Here is a 23,503-nt window from a genome sequence, read left to right as displayed (position 1 = left end):
TACTTCCTGTGGTAATGAATTCCACAGGCTCACCACTCTTTGTGTGAAGAAGTGTTGCCTTATCTCTGTACAAAATGGTTTACCCTGAATCTTCAGGCTGTGACCCCTGGTTCTGGACACACCTATCATTGGTAACATCTTCCCTGCATCTACCCTGTCTAGTCCTGTTAGAATTCTCTATGAGATCCCCCCTCATTCTTCTGTACTCCAGCGAGAACAATCTCAACCTAGTCAATCTCTCCTCACATGACAGTCCCGCCATCCCTGGAATCAGTCTGGTAAACCTTCGCTGCACTCCCTCGAGAGCAAGAACATCCTTCCTCAGAGAAGGAGAGCAAAACTGCGCACAATACTCCAAGTGTGGCCTCACCAAGGCACTGTCCAATTGCTTCTATACTCGAAACCTCTTGCAATGAAGGCCATTAGCCTTCTTTACCGCCTGCTGCACCTGCATGCTTACCTTCAGCGAATGGTGCACAAAGACACCCAGGTCCCGCTGCACACTCCCCTCTCCCAATTTACAACCATTCAGGTAGTAATCTGAATGGAATATACAAAGTAGGGAAGCTTTACTGCAACTGCATATGGCCTTGGTGACACCATATCTGGAGCACTGTGTACAGTTTTGGTGGCCTTATGTAATAAAAAGATATAACTACATTAGATGCAGTTCAGAGAAGGTTCACTCGACTCATTCATGGGATGATGGGGTAATCTTATTGACACCACCACGATCTTGAGGGGTGAATATTCACTCTTGTCAGGGCTCAATAGAGTGGATAATCCCTCTTGTGGGAGCTTGATAGGGTGGATGTCCCTCTTGTGAGGGGTACTAAAACTAGGGAGCACAGTTAAGAATAAGAGGTCTCTCTTTTTAGATGGCGATGAGGAGAAACATTTTCGCTCAGAGGGTCATTAGTTTGTGGAATTCTGTTCCTCATAAAGCGGTGAAGCAAGGTAATTGAATTTATTCAAGGCTGAGTTAGATAGTTTTTTGATAATCAAGGGAGACAGACAGAAACGTGGAGTTGAGATCACAATGATCTTATTGAATGGCTCAGTAGGCTTAAAGGTCCAAATGGCCTGCTCACAGGTTCTTTTATTTCAATGTCTCTATGTTTTAGACCAGCCAATCTGGGCCATTTAGCTCCTGACACAGCATGGGAAACATGTTGACTTGAGTGAACTGCCAACCGGCAGTGTAACTCAGTAGCCAGTAAGATTTAAGGATCAGGAATTACTCAGCTAATGGACTGAGAAAGAGTAAATTCAGAGTAAATTTTGTGGGCACAGTAGCACAAGTGGATAGCACTGTGGCTTCACAGCGCCAGGGTCCCAGGTTCAATTCCCCGCTGGGTCACTGTCTGTGCGAAGTCTGCACGTTCTCCCCGTGTCTGCGTGGGTTTCCTTCGGGTGCTCCGGTTTCCTCCCACTGTCCAAAGACGTGCAGGTTAGGTGGATTGGCCATGATGAATTACCCTTCGTGACCAAAAAGGTTAGGAGGGATTATTGGGTTAAAGTAGGGCGGCAGTAAAGGCTTAAATGGGTCGGGGCGGACTCGATGGGCCGAATGGCCTCCTTCTGCACTGTGTATTCTGTGTTCGGTGTTCATGTCACATCAGGGACAGAAAAAGAAATAAAGATAGGGAAAGAAGAATTGGATACAAGACATAAAAGGAAAAATAAAATAAAAATTTGATAAATCTCCACAAAAAGTTCAAAAATTAGAGGAATAAGGCACTTATAATAGTTCAATTTCGATGCCAGAGGTTAATTGACAATCATTTTCACTAATTACATTGTTAAAAGGGTGCTGATACTTATAATTACAAATCCTACATATCCACGAAAAGCTTAATTCATATCTACCATACAAGCACAGCAACTGCAAGCCATCCAATGCATTTCAACAGTGAGGTAGACAGAGAAATAATGCTTTTGTGAAGCTGAGAGCAAAGAGGCAAAATTCGAACAGCAACCTTTGGATATTTGCATCTAATATGCATCTGTTCCCCACCAGGTGTTGCTGGACCATTTATGCACAAATATTGGCATTTATCATGAGCATAATTACTTTGTCAGTAAAATGTGGCCCATTAACCTTTTTGCTATGTTATGTTTCTGTTAAATGGGATGAGACAAAGTCCTATTCTGATCACAAAGCCAAATTGAGTTTAGTTTTGTAACATTATCAATTTGCCCCATTGGATTGAACAGAAACATGAAATAGCCACCCTCAATGTCAAGGCAGCATTTGAACAAGAATAGCACCAAGGAGCCAAGCAAGCTAAGGTCAATGAGGACCAAAATGTCTTCTCGTGGCAAAAGTCATATCAAACACAAAAGAAGGTGGCTGCGTGGTGAAAGTTAATCATCACCCTGTCATAAGTTCAGGAGTGAGGCTGATGATTCAACAGTGTTCAACTCTATTTGTAACTTTGATAATGTGAAGATGAACTTCTTTGATGTTAAGCATGAGCTAACTTATGGCGGGTAATAGTGATCTCAAGCAAGAAGTCCAGTGATCTTGACCACTGACCTTCAATGGCACAGGCTTTGCCAAGTCTCTCACTATAAACATCTGGGGTGACACAACACAACTCAGCATATCAACACCATGGCTTCAACAACAGGAAAGAAGCTGGATACTATCAAAAAAATGCCCCACTTCCTGACTCCTCAAAAGCAATAGGACCATATACAAAGCTCAAGTCACAAGTGTGATGGAATACACACTCATCCAGCTGTGTGTTGAAGCAACACTCAATAACATCTAATGCAGAACAGCTTATTCAGTGTCCCTGCCACACGCAAACTCAATATCCATCCCATCCACCATCAGTGCCCTGTGATTGCAACCTTGATAACTTGCAACCTACTGGGCGCAGTGCAACAACTCAGCCAATATAATTCAATGGTACTTCTCTCCGCTGCGATTTCTACCATCAAGAAGGGCAAGAACAGAAATATTGTGAAACACCATTAACTCCAAGTTCCTCACTGTGGTGAAACCACTGTGTTGTATTGTGCTGACACAGTATTAAGTGTTGTACAGTATTGCCACTATATTACGGTTTTGGCTCTGCCCGTGGCTCCTCCCCCTAGGGCCTGGGTATATAGGCTGCCGACCTTTCACACTGCCTCATTCTGGGGCACACTGCCTCATTCTGGGGCACACTGCCAGTTCTGTTGCAAGTCAATTAAAGACGTAGTTAATTCACTCTGCGTTCTCCGTCTTGATTGATGGCATATTGGAAATATATTGCTACACCTTCAGTGCTTGCAGCTTAACTTCCTGGAAACCTCTATCCAACGTATGTGGCAGACCATAATCACCACAAAGGCTGCTGTGATTGAATGAAAAAGCTCACTACACCTTCGCAGAACAACTATAATAAATATAGCCTGGCCAGCTTCATCCATATCCCCAAACCAAAGAAGAAATGCAGAATTTTAAACTATGTAAGACTTCAACTCATTAAAAACAATTTTTTAAAGTTCAAATATATTAAAAAATGTTAAAAGGAATGGACATTTTTATGGAAATCTGTCGGTAAAATGGATTTCATCATTCAAAAGTTTTCACCAATATTAAATTTTTTTTTGCATATTTTCATTGTTCCTGTCAATTGGGATTTTTTTTAAATTTCAGTGATTTTACTTTTTTAATTTCAACAGTGCCTTCGATCTCAATTAGTAAAAACATCATTCCAGGTAATTATGTAAACTTCAACTGTTCTCCAAAGCAAGATTAAGGAGTTGTCACTTTACAATAATCCTTGTATGTCTACTTCAGAATAACTAACAATGAATTTTAGTTAAAGCCAAAAATGTAAAGAAAAAACAAATCTGCATTTATATAGCAGTTTCTAGCTTCCAGAAACATCCCAAATCAATTTCCATGCCATTGATTAGTTTGTGTTATCTTGTAGGCAATTACTGCAAACAATTTGCACACAGTCCATTCCTATAAACAGCGATGAATAATCAGTTAATCTGTTTCAGTGATATTGGCTGCGAGAGAAACATTAGCCAGGACACAAAATATCTTGCTCGTCTTTCAATGCTGCCAAGACATCTTTAACTTCTACTTGAATCATTGCAACTATAAAGTATCAATATCCTTCCTGTAGTGTGGAACGCAAAATTGCATGCAGTATTTGGACTGAGATCTTATAAAGTTTTACTTAGGCCTATAATTACTCTTTGGCTTTTGTATCCTGTACTGTTTTAACAAAACCTAAAATTCAATTGCCTTTTTTCTGTTGCCTTATCAAAGCGAGGTACTGCTGGCAATGTCCTATGAAACTATACTCCTCAATCTGTCTGCTACTCCACAGCATCAAGTCTATTTCCATTCAGTGTTTAACAACTTTTTTTTTCTACTAGCATTAATTTAATCTGCAACGTTTTGGTCCATTTCATCATATTGGTATCCTTTGATCTTCTAAAGAATTAACTGTATCTCCCTTTTTGTACTAACTGAAAATTTTCACCATTTCCTTGAGGTTGATATACAAATCATTGATATAGGCAGGGAATAAAAGTGTCATCAGAGCTGAACCCTGTAGAAAATCATTTCCAGTCAACCTAACAAACTGCCTCCAACTCTTATTCTGCAATTTCCTTTCTAATCAATTTTAATCCAGTTTTCTAACCTCCCCATAATTCCATACATCTTAATCTTCTCCAGTAATTTTCCATGATACCTTTGAAGGCTGTCTTAAAGTTCATGTACTCAACATACATTTCATTTTCACCATCTACTATATCTGTTAGCTCCTCTAAACATTTTCTTGAGATTATTATGCTCAAAGATTTATAAAGGCCTCTTCTATTTTTTCTTTCTAGATAGATGGTAATTTCACCTTCAATGAGATACTCAAAATTTTAGTTCCTCTTCATAAATGCAAAAACTATACATCACATTATCACTATTGCCGTTGATCAACCCACCTCACTTCTTGTTGTAGAATGGCCCAAAAGATGTCAATATCTTATAGCATTCCTTATAAACTGACTTTGATCATTTGGTCTTATTTTTGTGGCTTCTCTGCACAAAACGTTTACCAGTTTGACTCCTCTCCTGTTTGGACTTCTTCAGTAGAGGGAGAGAATGCGGCATAATGGTTAAGTCATTAGACTGGTAATCCAGATGTCCAGGCTAATTCTCTGAGGAAACGGTTCAAATTTTGGCATGGCAGCTGATGGAATTTAAATGTGATTAATTAAGAAGTCTGGAATCGAAAGCAAGTCGCAGTAATGGTGATCAAATGGGTCGGGATTCTCCGGGAATCGGCGGGGCAGGCAGAAACGGCGCAGTGGAGTGGCAGGAACCACTCCGGCGTCGGGCCGACCCTTCAGGGGCTAGGCCGGCGACGGAGCAGTTTGTGCCCCGCCGGCCGGCGTGGAAGGCCTTTGGCGCCGCGCCAGCCGGGGCCGAAGGGACTCTGCGTGCCGGCGCGGGTCCGCACATGCGCGGGTGCGTCAGCGTCTGCACATGGAGTCACTTCCGCACCGGGAATGGCGGATGACCACGGCCACCGGTGCGGAAGGAATAGAGTGCCCCCACGGCGCAGGCCCGCCCACGGATCGGTGGGCCCCGACCACGGGGCCAGGCCACCGTGGGGGCACATCCCGGGGCCAGATCCCCCCGCGTCCCCCCAATAACCCCGGAGGCCGCCCGCGCCGCCAGGTCCCGCCGGTAAGGGACCAACTCCAATTTACGCCGGCAGGACCGGCTACAGGCGGGCGGGACTTCGGCCCATCGTGGGCCGGAGAATTCGGGCGGCCCCAGGGCCCACTGAGTCGCGCCAGACCCCGCCATTCTCGGAGGCGCCTTCAACACCATAATCCCAGCGAAGCTCATATCAAAGCTCCAAAACCTAGGACTTGGCTCCCCACTCTGCAACTAGATCCTCGATTTTCTGACCAACAGACCACAATCAGCAAGAATGAACAACACCTCCTCCACAATAGTCCTCAATACCGGGGCCCCGCAAGGCTGCGTATTTAGCCCCCTACTCTACTCCCTGTACACACACGACTGCGTGGCAGAATTTGGTTCCAACTCCAGCTACAAGTTTGTTGACGATACGACCATAGTGGGCCGGATCTCGAATAACGACGAGTCAGAATACAGGAGGGAGACTGAGAACCTAGTGGAGTGGTGCAGCGAGAACAATCTCTCTCCCTCAATGCCAGCAAAACTAAAGAGCTGGTCATTGACTTCAGGAAGCAAAGTACTGTACATACCCCTGTCAGCATCAATGGAGCCAAGGTGGAGATGGTTAGCAGTTTCAAATTCCATGGGGTGCACATCTCCAAAAATCTGTCCTGGTCCACCCACGTCGACGCTACCACCAAGAAAGCACAACAGTGCCTATACTTCCTCAGGAAACTAAGGAAATTTGGCATGTCCACATTAACCCTTACCAACTTTTACAGATGCACCATAGAAAGCATCCTATCTGGCTGCATCACAGCCTGGTATGGCAGCTGCTCGGCCCAAGACCGCAAGAAACTTCGGAGAGTCGTGAACACTGCCCAATCCATCACACGAACCTGCCTCCCATCCATTGACTCCATCTACACCTCCCGCTGCCTGGGGAAAGCGGGCAGCATAATCAAAGACCCCTCCCACCCGGCTTACTCACTTTTCCAACTTCTTCCATCGGGCAGGAGATACAGAAGACTGAGAACACGCACAAACAGACTCAAAAACAGCTTATTCCCCGCTGTTACCAGACTCCTAAATGACCCTCTTATGGACTGACCTCATGAACACTACACCCCTGTATGCTTCACCCGATGCCGGTGCTTATGTAGCAACACATTGTATACCTTGTGTTGCCCTATTATGTATTTTCTTTTATTCCCTTTTCTTCCCATGTACTTAATGATCTGTTGAGCTGCTCGCAGAAAAATACTTTTCACTGTACCTCGGTACACGTGACAATAAACAAATCCAATCCAATCCAAATGTCATGATCTGGAACCCACCCTCACTGGGCGGGACCCAGACTTGCATATTCAAGTGAGCAATTAGCTTTGTTTGAATAGGTCTGCGCCAGAGTATCCCAAGGCATGGAATTGAAAGCCGCATATGGGAGACCTCGCCGTTGCACCGTCTGGCACTAGGTTCCATAAACGCAGACCAGGCATAATGGTACTTGGGGGGGGGGGGGGGGGTGTTCTCCCAGGCAATTGGAGATCCCTGGTGGTTGGGCTCAGGGCAGGGTGATATCCGGGCACTTTGGCACTGCAAGCCTGGCACCCTGGTAGTGCCACCCTGACACTGCCAGGGTGTCCAGGTGGCACTGCCAGGCTGGCAGTATCAAGATCCCCAGGTGCCAGGTTGTCCGTGCCAGGGAGCGGGCCTGGTGGTGCACTGCCGTTATGAAGTGGGGTGATGGGGGCTCAAGCACCCCAATCGATAAGTTGGGGCATTGAGGGGTTCTGAAGATCCCGGTGGAGAGTAGAGAGATTGGGGCGGAATTCAAAATTAGTGCCGCAATCTCGTCCTGTACTAGCAAGCTGAGGTCGTCAATGCAGGAAATGAAGCTAAGTGCGGCCTCAGCGGGGCGTTCCTCACCAAGGCCTGAAAAAGAAGCAGAGTCTCATTTAATGGCGGATCATTCTCGACACTGCAGGCACCAAGAAAGACACTGCTAAACGCGCTCAAAATGGGACTCTCTTTTCGTTAAATCACACACGGGAACCTTAAAATCCTGAATCCAAGTTAATATCATAAACATATTGTAGCTTGAAAATTCCAATAATCGCTATTCATGAACTTTTAAAAAATCAAATTGGTTCATATTTTGTGGACAGGAATTTTTTGGCAGACCACAAAGTGCTCAGTTTGTTGTTTTACAGTGCTCAAGTGTTTGCAAACTTTGAGACAGTCACTAAGCAATCAACATGCTTCACACCCAACTGACAAACACTTTTCAACTTGCTAGGCACAGGACATATGCAACAATGATAGATAAACAGACTGATCATAAAGCTGTCAGAAGAAAAAAGATGGTTAATTTCAAATTACAGATCTGCAGAGACCGACTAGTTTTTGTACTGTGAGCCAGTTCTATCTTGTAGGGTTAAACTGTTTAGAAATAAAATAAGACTGCGAGTCAACCAACTGCAACAAAAAGAATCTTCATCCGCGTTGTGTGCGCTACACTCAATCAACTACCATAACTGAAAAAATTATCCAGCAAACATCACAGATCACAAAGCTGAAATGTTAACTGTTTTTATCTTTACAGATACAGCCAGACCTGCTAAGTATTTCTAGCCCCTTCTGTTTTTCATTTCAGATTTCCAGCATTTGCCGTATTTTACTTTTGAAAATCAGTTCCTCCCACCATCACCCCATTTCAACTGGACCTTATTTGCTGTCATGAATCTACGACTGTACTTCAATAAAATTCATAACTGCCTGGACCAGTTTGTGCCTGTGTTATTTAGATACAAGTTTTGTTTATAACATACCTTTTGATTACATATAGTGCAATATGAAAAATATCCCATACACACAAAAACACAAAGTTTTGAATTCATTTACATTCTGCAGTCTACTGGTATTTTCAGACACTATCAAAATGTAGTATGCTACTTACACCTTGATAGATTTAGTGATGCAATATGATCACTATGAATTGGAATATATTTCAATTCCTTATGTTTATATTGCCAGAGTTACATATTCATGCTAATTCCCATACTAAATACAATATAACTAAATGAATTTCATAAATTATTCTTCACCGTATTGCTAAATGTTGCTGAGCAGCTGACAAATCAAACATATTCTGCAATGATAGGTACTACTGTTTATATTGTTGTTATCTGTAAACATTTTTACGAATGCTGGAACATGGTCAGCTGCAATCACAAACTTCATAATTCACATATGCACTTGAGCATTTTTTCAATCATCAAATTTGTGCACCTAATTAAGCATCATTTCTACCAGGATTATTCAATTGGATCGTACTTACCTTATGTTGTAGTATCCATCGATCCAGCTATCCATTTCACTTTTAATATGGCCTGAAGCTGGATGTGGCACTCTATCTAGCAGTCCACTTGAGTACCATGATTCAGATGTAATAATGTTATCCCGAACTGCTAAATCATTACTTGGATATTCAGGAGAACCACCATAGTCATTCACAAAACTCCCCTTCTCAACATAACACCAAGATGGTGTGGATCCATAAAGTGGTGTGCTTGTGCAGTCCATGTGTCTGCACTGAGGAGAAAATACTTTGTGGCTGTCCATGGTGTTGGGTTCTTCTATTTTTATTTTAATGCTTGTAGCTACACCAAACTGGGCATGGCACGGGTTGCCATTATTAAGGTCACAGTTATTGGCTTCTCTCAAACCAGCTCTATCTGACAGGTTGAACAAGATGCTTTCTTCAGAGGAAGGACGGTCTCGATCATAGTTACTTGGAAACATTCTGTCGAAGTGGCATTGCTTATGATCCTTTTCAGTATAATCAGTCACCTGGCTCTTTCCACCAATGGATTTGGCTTCTGGAGTCCGGGCCACACATTCATTAGCATCTTCAACTAACCCTCTGCAAATTGCCTCCCTTCTTGAATGGGTTATCTCATACTCTGCAGAATATACGCTGTTTTCTGACTCCCCAAGTCCCCCTCTATCGAGCTCATCGCCAGCTTCCAGCCTGTTGGCTAGCCTCATATTTTGGGGGCCAGGGCACGGGTCATCGGAGGGCACTGCCACGGTACTGCCGATGCCAATGGGCGTGCTGTTGTTAGTGGAAGGGAAGGAGAACATGCAATCTCTCTTGCTCTGGCTGCCGTTGGGGCCATAGGGCGAATGCAGTTCTCCCAGCTCATTGCTGTCGATGTTGAGGCCCATGGAAACCGAGACGGCTTTGCAGAGCTCCCGGGCAGTGTCGCTGGTCAGGGAGTAGGAGCAACTGCCGCTGAACTCGCTCTCGGCGGGGTACTCGCCGGCCAGCTCGCGATCGTCTAAGTCATGGCGGTCGCAGCGGCAATCCCTTCCCTTCTCTCGGTCGGGGCACTGGTCGCCCGGGCTGTTGAAGAGGGTCCGGACCACGTAGGGCGAGTGGCCGTAACCGCCGCCAACCGTCGGCGCCTCCTCCTGCTCCTCGCCCTCCTCCACGCGCTGGCTCAAGATGGCGGCGCTCTGGCGGCACGCGGCGTCGTAGAAGGCGCCGAAGCCCTCGCGCTCCCGCGAGGCCGCCAGGCCGGGCACGCAGGGCGCGCTCGCGCCCGGCAGCTGGGCGGCGCGCAGCAGGCTGTGCTCGCGCGCGCACGCCGCGTGGAAGACGCTCTGGAAGGCCGCCCCCTGGCGCTGCATGCCCGCCGCTTCCAAGGCGGGCCGCGCGCTGTAATTCCCATGGAGGCGCTCCGTCTCCATCGATCGCCCCCTTCTTCCAGCAGGAGGGCACTTTGCAAAATTGTCTCTTCTTGCTCCGGCGGGGGGAAGGAATCAACGCGACTTGCTGACTTCCACGATGGACTTTTGTTCAAAACCAAAAAAAGAGAAAGCTGGGGAAGGGGGGGGGGGGGGAGTGGAAGTTGTAATATTCAAAATCCCGTTATTTGATACATTTTCCTTCCTCACTTGCAATTAAATGAATGAGTTTTTCATTGCTCACTGGGAGATTTGAGACTACGTGCACAGTTTTATTGCAGCCACTTGGAGTTGCCAGCATTACTTTTTTTTCCACGCACGGCGATAGAGTAAATCACAGGTTAAATCCTTTCATTTCACGTCTAAAATCATTAACGCTGTACCAGCCCATATATTAACTCCGCCCCACATCCGTGGCATTTGCGCTGCGATCGGTTGTACTGGCGTCTGTTTTCTTCTCTTCCCCCTTTTCCTGCAGTCAGAAGCACGCTTTTAATATTTTTTTGGAAGAGGCACTGAACTAACTCAGTGATAGGTAGCTTTTCAATTTCAATTGCACTGTGATTTCCCAATTGCAATTCCGGCAGATGCGGCGTGACAATCGTCTTCTTGCTTTTAACTGACTGGAGCCAAAGCTGCTGCCCTCGACCCGATGGACCTTCAGAAATGCTCTCTCCCGGAGGCAGGTCCCGCAGCTCCAATTTTTCTGCCGATTGTTTCAGTTCAATATTAATTTGGAAGCGGCCACATGTCCAGCAAACCACGTCCCGCAGTTTCCAACAGCACCCCCTCCACACACACACTCACCACCACCCCCAACCCCCCCCCAAAAAAAACCACTATGTCGATTCCTTCTTCTTGTTCTTGTCCCAGTTGCAACTGAAAGCGAACAGAAGCAAACTATTCCCGGGAACTGGAGAGTCACCAACTGAGAACTGGGCTCCAAACATGTGGGAGCATAAGTGAAGATAGTGATCGGAATGGTGATCGGAAGCTTTCGCCCAGCTTCAGTAATATGGAGTTTTTTTTAAAAGAAAGAAAAAGTGGTTCACTTTATCGTTAATTGCACAAGTACTTACTCCCAATGCAATGCAAAGTCCAGTTTGCCGTTAAAAGCGCAGGTGAAGTACATCCATCCAGCAAAACTCCCACGGAATTGGCAGTGCAAAATAAAAATTGCAAACTTTTCTGTCCCACTTTGTACTCTTGGGTAATCCCAGCACGGCTTCGACAGCGGTCGCTGCCTTCTTCGATTTGTAAATTATCCCCAAACGCCCTTCGATGATATCCCTCGGCACTCACTTTTAAAAAAATTATTTTGCTGGTATCCGATTTTAGTGATCACATTGCAACCATTTTGTCAAATTCAGGTTTGCACACTGCGATGCCAGAGCAGCATGCAGTCCGCCTCTTCTCCCTGCTGCTGAGTGTATCTGGCAATTGAAAGTGTTGACGCTACGTTTTGAGACCTTGGGATTTGGCCAAAATAGCTGCGTCAATCAAAAGTGTGAGTGAGAGAGAGAGAGAAGCAAACACATTTATAAATAAGCGCAGAAAATATATTAAAATGTTACGGCAATATTCCACACCCCGGGAGGTGCTCATTTCTTACAGGTTTGCAACTTTTTCGTGAACAATGTGGAAAATATTGCATATCGTGGAGCCTTTCATTCAAAGACGCCCAGTGACTTGTTGCCTGGCAGTCGGTGATGGCTTGACTTCAATGTGATCCAGGCCACTTGCATCTAAATCCCAGATTCTTAGCACCCCCCCCCCCCCCACCACCACCAAAAAAAAAAACGAATTCTGCCCACCTTCTGGAAAATCTTATTTAATAAAAGTCGCTGATGTGTAAAACTGGATATGAAAGGGAAAATTGCGAGCAGAATTGCACACTTTTATGGAATTCTGTTGACATTGCAACCAGGTGCAGTTAAATCTTCCTCGCAGCCGATTCCTGGAACCTCGCAGCCGATTCCTGTAAACTAGAAACTAATTTACGTGCATTTATTTCAATCGTTTAGCGGCGCCTTTTGTGTTGGTCAACTGCACAGACTATCCGTCCAGGATTCGTGTTGTTTCTACGCATACACGGCACTTTCTGCGCGTTCGGGCAGTCACTTATCATGTCCCCATCTCAAAGACTCGGTTGGCCACCTCGAAGCAAAGGCGTTTTTTAAAGGTTGGAAACCAGCCCCTTTTCCTGCAAATCTTCTGGTTCCTATTAAACTTCGAGGTTAGGTCCGAAAGAGCAATCCTGCGATGTAAAAGTCAGCATTACATTTATTTCCATGTCCCACTCAACGCCAAGATCACAGAAGGAGAATAATACGCTCACCTAGAAACTGATTTTTCAAAGATTTCCTCGATTGTATTTACCCTTTTCCATTCTGTAATTATAAGTAGATACTTTGGTTGCTACAGCCTTAAAAAAGATCTGTGATTTGACATTCCGCCAATCCAAATAGTGTTGAAACACGTAACCATCTTTAACCCAGTATGTGGATAACTGCAATCGGGGCAATGGTTAACTTTCAGGTGAAGTAATAGTGCAAGGGCAGATTACCACAAAAAAGATACAGTACTTCTGTATCATTATAGAACAAGATCACTTATGGGGACAGCTGTGAGCCCTTGAAAGATAAACAACAATTAAAGATACCTAAAATTGTAATAGCTGTTTTACTTATTATGTAATGACATTTAAATGAATGGAATATGTGAAGTCAGTCATGAAAATGGAGCTGATTTGCCAAGTACAATCAAGAATAAAATTCTGCATCCAATTTTAGGAATTCTTCAGAGGCTTACAATGAACGGGCGTGGAAACGGGCAATGAGGCACAACCCTGGTTGGTCACCCAGTTGATCATTCAACATCATTTTGAACATTCATCGGATGTATGTTTTACCAAGCACTTTTGGTTGAGCTAGGAGTCTTTCTTCTGGAACCTCGAGAAAAGTTTTCTGAAAATTCAGATTAGCTGGAGTTCCACTACCAATTTAATATGTTGCATCTTTAGAAAATTGGTTTGTCAGGCAGGAAGTTTACCTTCTAAATCCAGCTGAAAAGTTTTCAGTAAATTATTGCTTTGTAGGTGTTGTTCCAAACTATTAACAAGAGTAAAGGTATTATTCTGTCGGTTAATGGGTTTATACGTGCCTCTGTTTGATTTATTATCCTTTGTAAAATAATATATTTCTACATTATAACAGGGTGATATTCGGGAAACTGATTCCAGCATGTCTTACAAGCCCACCAAACTGCAGATGGGATTTGTGTGAGGCCCAACCTATTATTCCGTTCAGGCTTCATTTTCACACTGTCAATGAGCTGCTCGTTCATTCCAGGCTGCATACTGGTTAGTGATTCCAATGTAGTGCCCACCACCTGGTGAAATTGCATAGAGGTGATCCCGAGCAAGGGGCATTAAAGGGGTTGTTTTGTGTGTAACAGAAAAGAGCAGATGGACTGGATATCAGGGGATGTGTGACAGCGATTGGTGCATCTTAACTTTTGGCCCCCACCACCTCATTCCCATCGAATTAAAGCCTGAAAATAATTTCCAACATTTTCTTGATTTCTGTCCTTGCAAATGCTAACCTGTGCTCGGGAATACCTTCACAGTGGTAGCTTTGGTGGCACAGCACAGGGGCTAGCACTGTTGCTTCACAGCACCTGGGTCCCAGGTTTGATTCCCGTTTGGGTGACTGTGCGGAGTCTGCACGTTCTCGCCGTGTCTGAGTGGGTTTCCTCCGGGTGCTCTGGTTTCCTCCCACAAGTCCCAAAAGACGTGCTGATGGTGAATTGGGCATTCTGAATTCTCCCTCAGTGTACCCGAACAAGAATGGAATGTGGCGACTTGGGGCTTTTCACAGTAACTTCATTGCACTGTTAATGTAAGCCTACTTGTGACAATAAAGATTAATATTTTGTAATCATTTTGAAGAGCTGCACAACACTATTGGTTACCATCTTTTCAAACTTAATTTGAAAACTTATTCTTTCTATTGCTGTTTCTGTGAATTATTATCTCCAAAATGGAAGGCAATAAGAAACTGAATCAAATCCTCCATTATGTGGAAATTCTAGCTGATTTTCCATTAATTTGAAAGTCTGTTCTCATTTTATTACCAACCCTCCTGACCTTGTCCTGTGGTATTTGCCAACTGAGCACAATGCAATCTGTAATAAAATTAAATTTTAATATCAAAAATCCTGAAAAGTGACTGCACAATTATTAGTTCTTCTTTAAAAGGACACAAAAAGGCAATTCAGTGAGGAGGTTTCAGAGAGGCTCAGTCAAGTTTGTGCTGCAAAAGGTGAGCTGAAGAATGGAATAATTTCACTCTTTCCTCCCACTTTCAATAACAAGCATTCCAAAGTTAGAAGCATGGTAAAATACCCGCTACAATTACCTGACAATGCGCTTTAATTACCCAACTTCATTCATTCTTAGGAGGTGGGCATTGCTGGAAAGAGCAGCATTTCTTGCCCATCCAACTGCCTTTGCAAACCACTGCAGTCCACGTAACGCAGGTACACACAACTCAATATAACGGAGTGTGTTGCTAGACCATTTCAGGGAGCAGTTAAGAGTCAACCACATTTCTGTGAATCTGGAGTCACAGGTCGGCCAGACCATGGATTGCCTGCCATGAAGGTCATTGGTGAGCCAGGTGCTTTTTTATGACAATCTGGTAATTTTGTGATCATTATTAATTCAGATTCATTAATTACTTTTAAACTCCACTGGGATTTTAGTTCATACTGCCAATGTATCAGGGTTACTAGTCCGGTAATTACCGCAATGCTACCAACCCCAGGGACTTCAGGATAAGTGGCTAGCGTAAGCAGGTCATATCAAATGTATTATGAGAGTATATGCGGAAGAATATTTCTTATCAGTCCTTGGAGAAATTGTGATTAAAACGTGATTGCAATTAACAATTCAGTCCACAGGCAACCTAAAGGGCAAGCAGGTGACATGCTCCCAAGAATTTGCTCATACTTCTTTACCTGCTGGGAAGTGAGAAAAAAAAGTAGATTAACCATATCTTAACAATTAACCAATTAACCTTTACTTGCTCTCCTTTTTGAGACTAGTGTAATTTATGTATTTACAGATCAGACAGTCTATTAACATGGAATTTCTTCCAAACCTTCCACTGGTGGCCTCTAGATGGAGATACACAGATGTTTCCTCCTTATGTTGATTTGCATGTTCATTGATGTAAAACAAGAACCTTCTTTGCACCCCATGAATGCGCTGTTTCTTTCACCTGTACCCTGCAGTGAACCGGGGGGTTAAGCAAGTAAGAAAAACAATGCTTGACTCTTTCATTTCTCTCTCAATTTTTTTCACCACATGTATTATCAATATCTTTAATAGATTTGGGCAGGATTAGGAATACTTGAATGCCTGAAGGCAGCCCCAGGGTGTAGTGCAAAGCCAGAGGAGAAAGCTCCAAGCAGTTTGGAGTATATAAGTGAAGATCAATTGGGTGTTAATTGCACCAGCTCACCTGGACTTGGCATTTGTGCCCCCTGGAGGGAGGCAGCATGGAAACTGACTACTGACTGACCACAGAACAGCACTACCGGAAGTTCAATACCTTCAACAAGATAACACACTGCCTCTTTTTCCTTTTCTTCATTGTCCATTTCTTCATTTTCCTTTTCTTCATTGTCCAGGATCTCCTTGACCGCAAGTGCAAAGCATTCCTGAACTGACAGCTCCACCCCGAGTGAGAGGAAACAAGTCTTCAGGCAACTGAAGGCCGAAGAGCAAGAATGAACCCACAACCTAAACAACAGATGGTAGGTGGAAAGAGCGCAGGAAACTCAACAATTCGACAACCATGATGTGCGTGACTTCTTCAGCACAATCAAAACCATCTACTGTCCGAGTACCCAGGGCACCACCCCACAGAGAGCCAAAAACAGAGAGGCTCTCATCAAAGACAGAGAGGCAGTCAATGCCCGCTGGAGAGAGCACTTCGTGGACATCCTCAACCAAGACACAGCCTTCGACACAAGCATCCTCGATACCATCCCATAACACGCTACTCGCCACCATCTCAGCACAACCACAGCTCGCCGTGTGGTCCAAAAGGATATCCAACAGTTGAAGAACAACAAGGCCTCTGGCGCAGATGGAACACCGCAGAAGTATTAAAATGCAGCAGAGATGCACTCTTGACAAGATTCCACAACCTCATCATCCTTGTCTGGAAGGAAGAGAACATGCCTTAATTGTGACCATCTTCAAGAAAGGAGCCAGGTCCGATTGCAGAAATTACAGAGGGATTTTTTCACTCTCCGCCATGGAAAATGCATCGCGAGAATACTCCTCAACCACCTCCTCCCAGTGACTGAAGAGTTCCTCCCTGATTCTCAGTGCGGCTTCCGCCCATCCTGAGGCTCGATGTACATGATCTTCAGTGTGGGACAAGTCCAGGAAAAGTGCAGGGAGCAGCATCAACCTCTGTACATGGCCTTCTTTGATCTCGCAAAGGCCCTCGACTCTGTCAACTGTGAGGGATTGTGGAGCATCCTCCTCAACTTTAGCTGCCTGCAGAAATTCATCACCATTCTCGGCCTGCTCCACAATGACATGCAAGCCGTGATCCTCACCAATAGAACCACCACAGACCCAATGGGCTGGATTCTCTGATTCTGGGGCTATGTCCCCACGCCGGTGAAGGAACTGTGGCATTTTACGCCAGGAAAAGTGGCATAAAATGTCCACTGATTCCCCATTTTGCTGGGGGCTAGCACGCCGGCAGTGTAGAGCACCTGACTCTAGCTGCCAATATGGCCCAGAGAACTGCCGCTTCATGGCCGCGCATGCACACGGTGGCAGCCTGCAGTGGCCACGCCATGCTACATGGCGGAGGCTGCTCGCGGACCCGACCCGTGAAATAGTGCCCCAACCTTTGGCCGGCTCGCGCCCCCCCCCCCCCCACAGTGCGCCTAGTCCCTAATAAAGTCCCCCCTGCCACGGATTGGTCCTCCCCCGACTGTGGCGGTGCTGGACTGTGTCCGCAGTCACCACGCCGAGTTCCCGACAGATGAAACCACATGTGACCGACGCCATCGGGAACTCGGCCGGTTGGGTACGGAGAATCGGGGGAGCAGGCGTTAGGCAATGTTCTGAGTCCGTCGATATGTGGCGCAGCATACCCGAAAGTGGGCGGAGCATCACAAAAGCGCCGCTGCCCCTGGTTTGGTCAGGAACTGTGATTCTACGGCCGATCGCCGAATGCGATTTCGGCATCGGCGAATGAAGAATCCAGCCCAATAAGTGTGAAAACTGGGGTCAGAAGGGCTGTGCCATCTCAACGCTCTTCTCCATCTTCCTCACAGCAACACTCCACCCCATCACCCTGGAGCTCCCCGCTGGAGAGGAGCTAACCTAGGGGAAAGCGGGAAACTGTTCAACTTCTGACTCCTCCAGACCAGAACCAAACCATCCCAACCTCTGCCATTGAGCTGCAGCACACCGACGACGCATGTATGTCCACACATTCATAGGCTGAGCTACAAACCATCATCGATGCATTCACTGCAGCTTATGAGAGAATGGGACTCAAACTAAACATCCAGAAAACAAAGGTTCTCTTCGAGTCTATACCTGCCACACAAAATTCCCCTGAACCATCAAGATCCACGGTGAGCCCTTGGGCATTGTGGATCATTTCCCATACCTCAGGAGCCTCCCCTTGGTATGAGCAGACATTGCCGATGAATTCCAACATTGACTCCAATGCACCAGTGCAGTCTTCAGACGCCTGAAAAACAAAGTATTTTAAGACCGAGACCTCAAACCCAGCACCAAACTCGTGGTCTACAGAGCAGCCATGGTCCCTGCCTCCTGTATACATCGGAAACATCGACAATGTACAGCAGGCACCTCAAATCCTTGGAGAAATATCACAAACGCTGCCTCTGCAAAATCCTGAAAATCCACTGGCAGGAGAGGTGTACCAACGTGAGCGTACTCTCCCAAGCCAATATCCCCAGTATCGAGGCACTGGTCACGCTTGACCAGCTGCGATGGGCCGGCCACATTGCCCGCATGCCCGACACAAAACTCCCAAAACTACTGCTCTATTCCGAGCTCCGCAATGGCAAGCAATCACGGCGAGGGCAGAGGAAACGCTACAAGGACACTCTGAAAGCCTCCCTAAATAAATGCAACACCCCCATTGACACATGGGAATCGTTTGCCATAGAATGCACAAACTGGAGAAAAAGCATCCACGAAGGCGCCAATCGTGAGTGTCGTAGGATGCAGTTTTCAGGGGTCAAGACAGGCCCCAAGATTCAGGGATGCTAACCTGGGAATGAGGTGGAGTCCAGGAGGGATGTCCTGTTCCCCGAGGGTCCCGGAGGGTGAGCCACAAGGCAGCGGTCAGCTCGGGCAGTGTGACGAGTGTGAGGATAGTGATCAGGTTTCCGGGGCACAATGTGGTGAGCACCACACTGCTGCTGATGTATATCTGGTGGAGGCAAGAACCCCCAGGCGAGACAGCAGCCAGATCCCTGGATCCAGCTGGGTCCCAGCCTGATGCTACGGCGAGATTCCAATTTTTCCTATGGGAGTGGGCCGGTTGCGTCTCAAACTATTTGGCGCCTGACACGGTTCCCATTTTTTGCCTCTCCCGCTATTCGCCGGCCTCGTTACGCTTGAGCGCGAGTGTAACGAGGCTGGAGGATCACACCCCTGATGTTAAGTTTTCTAGTTCTCCTCACAATAGTCATTCATTCTCCACAACCGTAAAATCCCTACCTCTAATTTAATACGCTAATTTCTTCACACATTTTCTTCAACCGCATGCCGCTTGGCACACACCTCTTGATTTCTAGACTTACTCTACCTTTTTGCGGACCAATTGACATTTAACAACCAGCACAGACTGTAGTTTCCATAACTAAGTACTTCATCTACTTTGAGGCTAGATTCACGGACAGGTACTCAGCAACTTGCACTATTGCACTGGCTGCTCTCGGAAACACTACAAAGACACAACCTTTCACCCCATTCTCTGTCGAGAGGGTGATGTACTCCCATTGTTCATTCAACCCCCTTTTCCTGCAGATGTACTACCATTACGGATTTCAGAGGAAAGGAAAGATGATGGTGAAAAATATGGCCAGGATCACACCAACAAGAAGTTGTAGCTACATGATACTGTCACCCTTTCGACCATTACATCCCCAGAGATGGCAAGTGGGCGGGGCAGCAACCAGTTTAATGCGAGGAGACAAGGCCACCTTAGTCTCATGATCCATTTGAAGATTATAGGTTGCCATCCAATCTGCCACCATCATGCCCTTCAGGTGGTACTTAGAAGGATTGGGAAATGGGTTGAAAAATTCATGTGTATGATCCCTTGTGGAGGATGGTGTGAAAAAAAGATTAGAATTTGCACACTTTGGAATTCACAGTAATCAAACAGAGCATTTACTCTCAGCTTTGTTACTGTTGTAGGTGAGATTCATACAGGAACGGTAGTGATGTAGTGTTGGTGACTTTGTGAACATGATAAACCTCGGGGGGGCGTTCCGTGAAGGCCGCGTCGTTACCGTGCGACGCCCGAATGACGCACCGCTGGGTCATAAATTGCGCGATCCGCGCACAGAGGACCCGGAGGAGAACAGAGGAGATGGCTGAGCCCCGAAGAGCCGCACCGAGGTTCCGGGATACGGACCTGGACACGCTGGTGGATGAGGTGGAGCGGAGAAGGGACACCCTCTGCCCAAGACGTGGGCATCGCCAGCCATCCAGCGCGGTGAGGCGCGGCTGGCAGGAGGTGGGCACTGCAGTCAGTGCTGTGGGGCAGACCCCCCAGACGGGAGAGCAGTGCCGCAAGAAGCTGCACGACCTCACCCGGGCTGCCAGGGTAAGTGCCATGAGGGTGCCCCCAGGCTCCCCCCCCCCCGGCACGGGGGGGGGGGGGGGGGGAAGTGGGGTTGGGGGGGGGGTGTTGGGAGTGTTGGGGGGCACTGGGGCATCAGGGGCGATGTTGGGGGGGTCAGGGGGGTTTGGGGGGGGTCACGGTGCCCAACTATTTACTCGACCCACATGAGCCCCGGGACCCCCCCTGGAGCGAAGCCATGGCGTGCTGTCTCCTGAACCAGCAACAATGTTGTCAATATCTGCATGCCCTGATGACACCCGCCTAATGGTGATGCTTTATCCAACCCCCCCGCCCCCCCAGGACAAGACAGCGCATAACCAGCGGGAGCGCATGAGAACCGGAGGGGGTTCTCCGGTCCTGCACCCCCTAACTCTTCACGAGCAGAGGGCCCTGGACCTCACTGGGGGATCCGTCACCCGGGAGGTCGCGCCATGCCAGGTCGGAGGCGCAGAAGCAAGTGAGAGAACCCTGCATGTCCTCTCCACCCCCAACCCACATCGCCCCCCTCACACTCTGGCCACTGCACCCCCGATCCCATCCCCCTCACACTCTGGCCACTGCACCCCAGATCCCATCCCCCTCACGCTGTGCACCCACCACCACCATACACCCGGGCCACCGTGTCTAACGAACCCCGAATCTTTTATGTTCCCCAGGGCCATCCGCCGAACCTTCAGGGACGTCTCGCCCAGGAAGCAGCGCAACGCTACCCACCGCAATGGCATCCAGGGACGCACGCCAGAGGTTGGCAGTTGGTCGGACAGGAGGGCAGACCTCACAGTCTGGGACACAGGACCGGGACGCTGAGACCTCCGGGACAGACATTAGTCGGGGGCACAGGGTGGACAGTCATGCCGAAGCCCACATCACGGCCACACACCCACTGGATCGAACTCAAGACGACATGGCCCGCATGGAGCTTGCGCCGGGCAATGAGGGGGACCAATACACACCAGACGTCTGGACGGATGATGACCTCGAGCTTGCGGCACTGCTGTCTCCCACACCGTTCACCATCGCAGAGACACTCACCTCGGTTGGGCATATAAGTGATGAGGCTCCCGGGTCACTGTCTGGTGCGCACCCCACAGCCGAGCCGGTACAGCAGGTGGAGTTTGGAGCAGCCGAGGGGCTGGACGGTCGGAGGGCAGCCCAGGCCCAGCAAACAGCTGCCACCCAGACGGTTCCCGGGTTTCTGGATGTAATTGACCCACCCGGACAACCGATGCGTGTGGACACCCTGGGACTGAATAACGGGATGAGGGCCATCTTCCAGGACCTGCACACGCAGCTGGAGGAGTCTATCCGTGTCCAGGAGCAGGGAGTGGTGCCGCTCATCGCAGCCACCCAGGCCGACACCGCACGGGTGGCGTCCGTGGTGGAGGCAATGGGTGAAGGGGTTTTGGCCATGGGTCAGGTTCTGCAAGGCGTTGGGCTTCACGTGCACTCATCATCCATGGCCCAGGAGAGGGCTGCCCTCTCACAGGTAGCCATGTGCCAGAGCGAACACGACATTGCCGCCGCTCTCCGGGCCCTGGCTGAGTCTCACCATGCCATGGCCCGGTCCCAGCAAGCGATGGCTCAGTCCCAGCAGTCAGTCGCGGAAAGCATAGACCTTGGCAGGAATGTGGCACTCCCTGGACCCCGTCTCGGCGAGCATTCGGACCGTGGTCGATACCGCTGCAGGCTTCCAGGACTGGCAGTGCCAGGTGTCGGGGGTGCGACGGGGCATGTCTCCGAGTGCATCTCCGTCCCACAGTGAGGCCCGGGGGCCACCGGGCTCCCCGAGGGAGGAGGAGGTTCTGGGGCCCGTCCCGGTAGCTCCACCAAGGGACGTCCCGGTACACTCGGCCTTCCCCCGTTCCGTCCCTGGCGCATCTGGTGGGGAGCGGGCAGGTCAGGGTGGCACCGCGCCATCCAGCACACCCGCAGAGCAGCCTGGCCCATTGAAGCCGGGCCGCCCCAGGAAACGTGTGCCGAAGGGGAGCCATGTCGAAGGGCGTGATTCACAGCTGTCCACCTCCACTCCTGCTGTACCATCTGGGAACACACCTAGACGTAGTAGTAGGGCCCGTAAGGCAAAGGCGTTAGGCACGTAAGAAGTTGGCACGGGTGCAGGGCACAGTCTAGTTGTAGTGGGTAGGGCACCTATGTTCAGCACACGAATAAACGCACTGTTAAATTTGACTTGTAAGACTGTGTGCTATGTCCGGTGCCAGGGGGCTCGGGAGGGTGCCCGATTGGCGTAGTGGTATACGAGCCGTTCAAGGTATGTTCCGGATGTGGTAACCCTTTCCCCCCCCGCCCCCCATAATCGGACACCGTTGTCTTCAGTACACCGACGCCAGCTACCCCACACGGGCACGTGGTGAAATATCCGTCACGAAGGCTGTGAGCACCGGAGTGCATGGTTCAGCTATAGCCATGAGTCAGACCTTGGCTGGCAAATGTCAGCTCACAGCTCATCGCAGAGCAGGCTGTCATTCAACATGGCACAGTTCACACCCGCTTACCCAATCATCAATGTTGTGCAATCCCGTAGTGCCGCAGTGGTAAGGTGATGTGGAATTGTTGCCGTGAACACGGTGCGGGGGTGCCAGGGGGGCTGTGTGGTGCCCATGTACAGGAGTGACGGTGCAAGTGGCAGTGTTCAGTGAATCCCACCCCCATAGTGCGTGAACCGTGCGGCCACCAACTCGTCGCGTGCCCACTGTCCGCGGCGGTGCCTTCGCGCAGCCTCCTGGACGTAACGAGCAGCCGGGCAGTGTCTGCGTCCTGCGCTCCTCCCCCACCCTGATGCGCCCCATCATCCTCATCCTCCTCTTCCCCATCCCCCTCGTTTGCGTTGGCTCCGGTGCCATCGGGTCCTCCCTCCGGCTCCTCCACCAGGTCATCTCCCCTCTGCATGGCAATGTTGTGCAGCGCACAGCAGACCACAACTATGCGACCGACCCTGTCGGGTTGGTACTGCAGGGCCCCTCCTGATCGGTCCAGGCATCTGAAGCGCATCTTCAGCAGCCTGAAGCACCGCTCCACCACACCCCTGGTTGCTGCATGTGCCTCGTTGTATAGGCTCTCCGTGTTGGTGTGAGTCCTCCGTATTGGCGTCAGCAGCCATGACCTCAATGGATAGCCCTTGTCGCCCAGCAACCAGCCCCTC

At 48.2% G+C, this 23,503-nt stretch overlaps 1 protein-coding gene and 1 long non-coding RNA gene across 5 annotated transcripts in view; one reads left to right on the top strand and one right to left on the bottom strand.

The window, feature by feature from the left end:
- LOC140421242 (uncharacterized) overlaps positions 1-8,448 on the top strand; it is a 113,299-nt gene extending 104,851 nt beyond the window's left edge. Inside the window, exon 3 of the long non-coding RNA XR_011946697.1 lies at positions 8,322-8,448. This is a non-coding gene — a long non-coding RNA (uncharacterized lncRNA). The remainder of the gene's footprint in view (positions 1-8,321) is intronic.
- ar (androgen receptor) overlaps positions 1-12,110 on the bottom strand; it is a 549,391-nt gene extending 537,281 nt beyond the window's left edge. The window contains exon 1 of one of the 4 annotated variants that reach the window (XM_072505808.1): positions 9,006-12,110. In XM_072505808.1, coding sequence (XP_072361909.1) covers positions 9,006-10,420 — 1,415 coding nt within the window. In that variant the 5' untranslated portion in view covers positions 10,421-12,110. The remainder of the gene's footprint in view (positions 1-9,005) is intronic. The other 3 variants (XM_072505809.1, XM_072505807.1, XM_072505806.1) reach the window with 3 other exon arrangements.
- Between the last annotated feature and the right edge of the window lie 11,393 nt (positions 12,111-23,503).

Source organism: Scyliorhinus torazame, chromosome 5 (assembly GCF_047496885.1).
Source record: "Scyliorhinus torazame isolate Kashiwa2021f chromosome 5, sScyTor2.1, whole genome shotgun sequence".
Classification (NCBI taxonomy): domain Eukaryota; kingdom Metazoa; phylum Chordata; class Chondrichthyes; order Carcharhiniformes; family Scyliorhinidae; genus Scyliorhinus; species Scyliorhinus torazame.
Note: the sequence above shows the minus strand (reverse complement) of the source record. Positions and strands in the feature narration are given on the sequence as shown.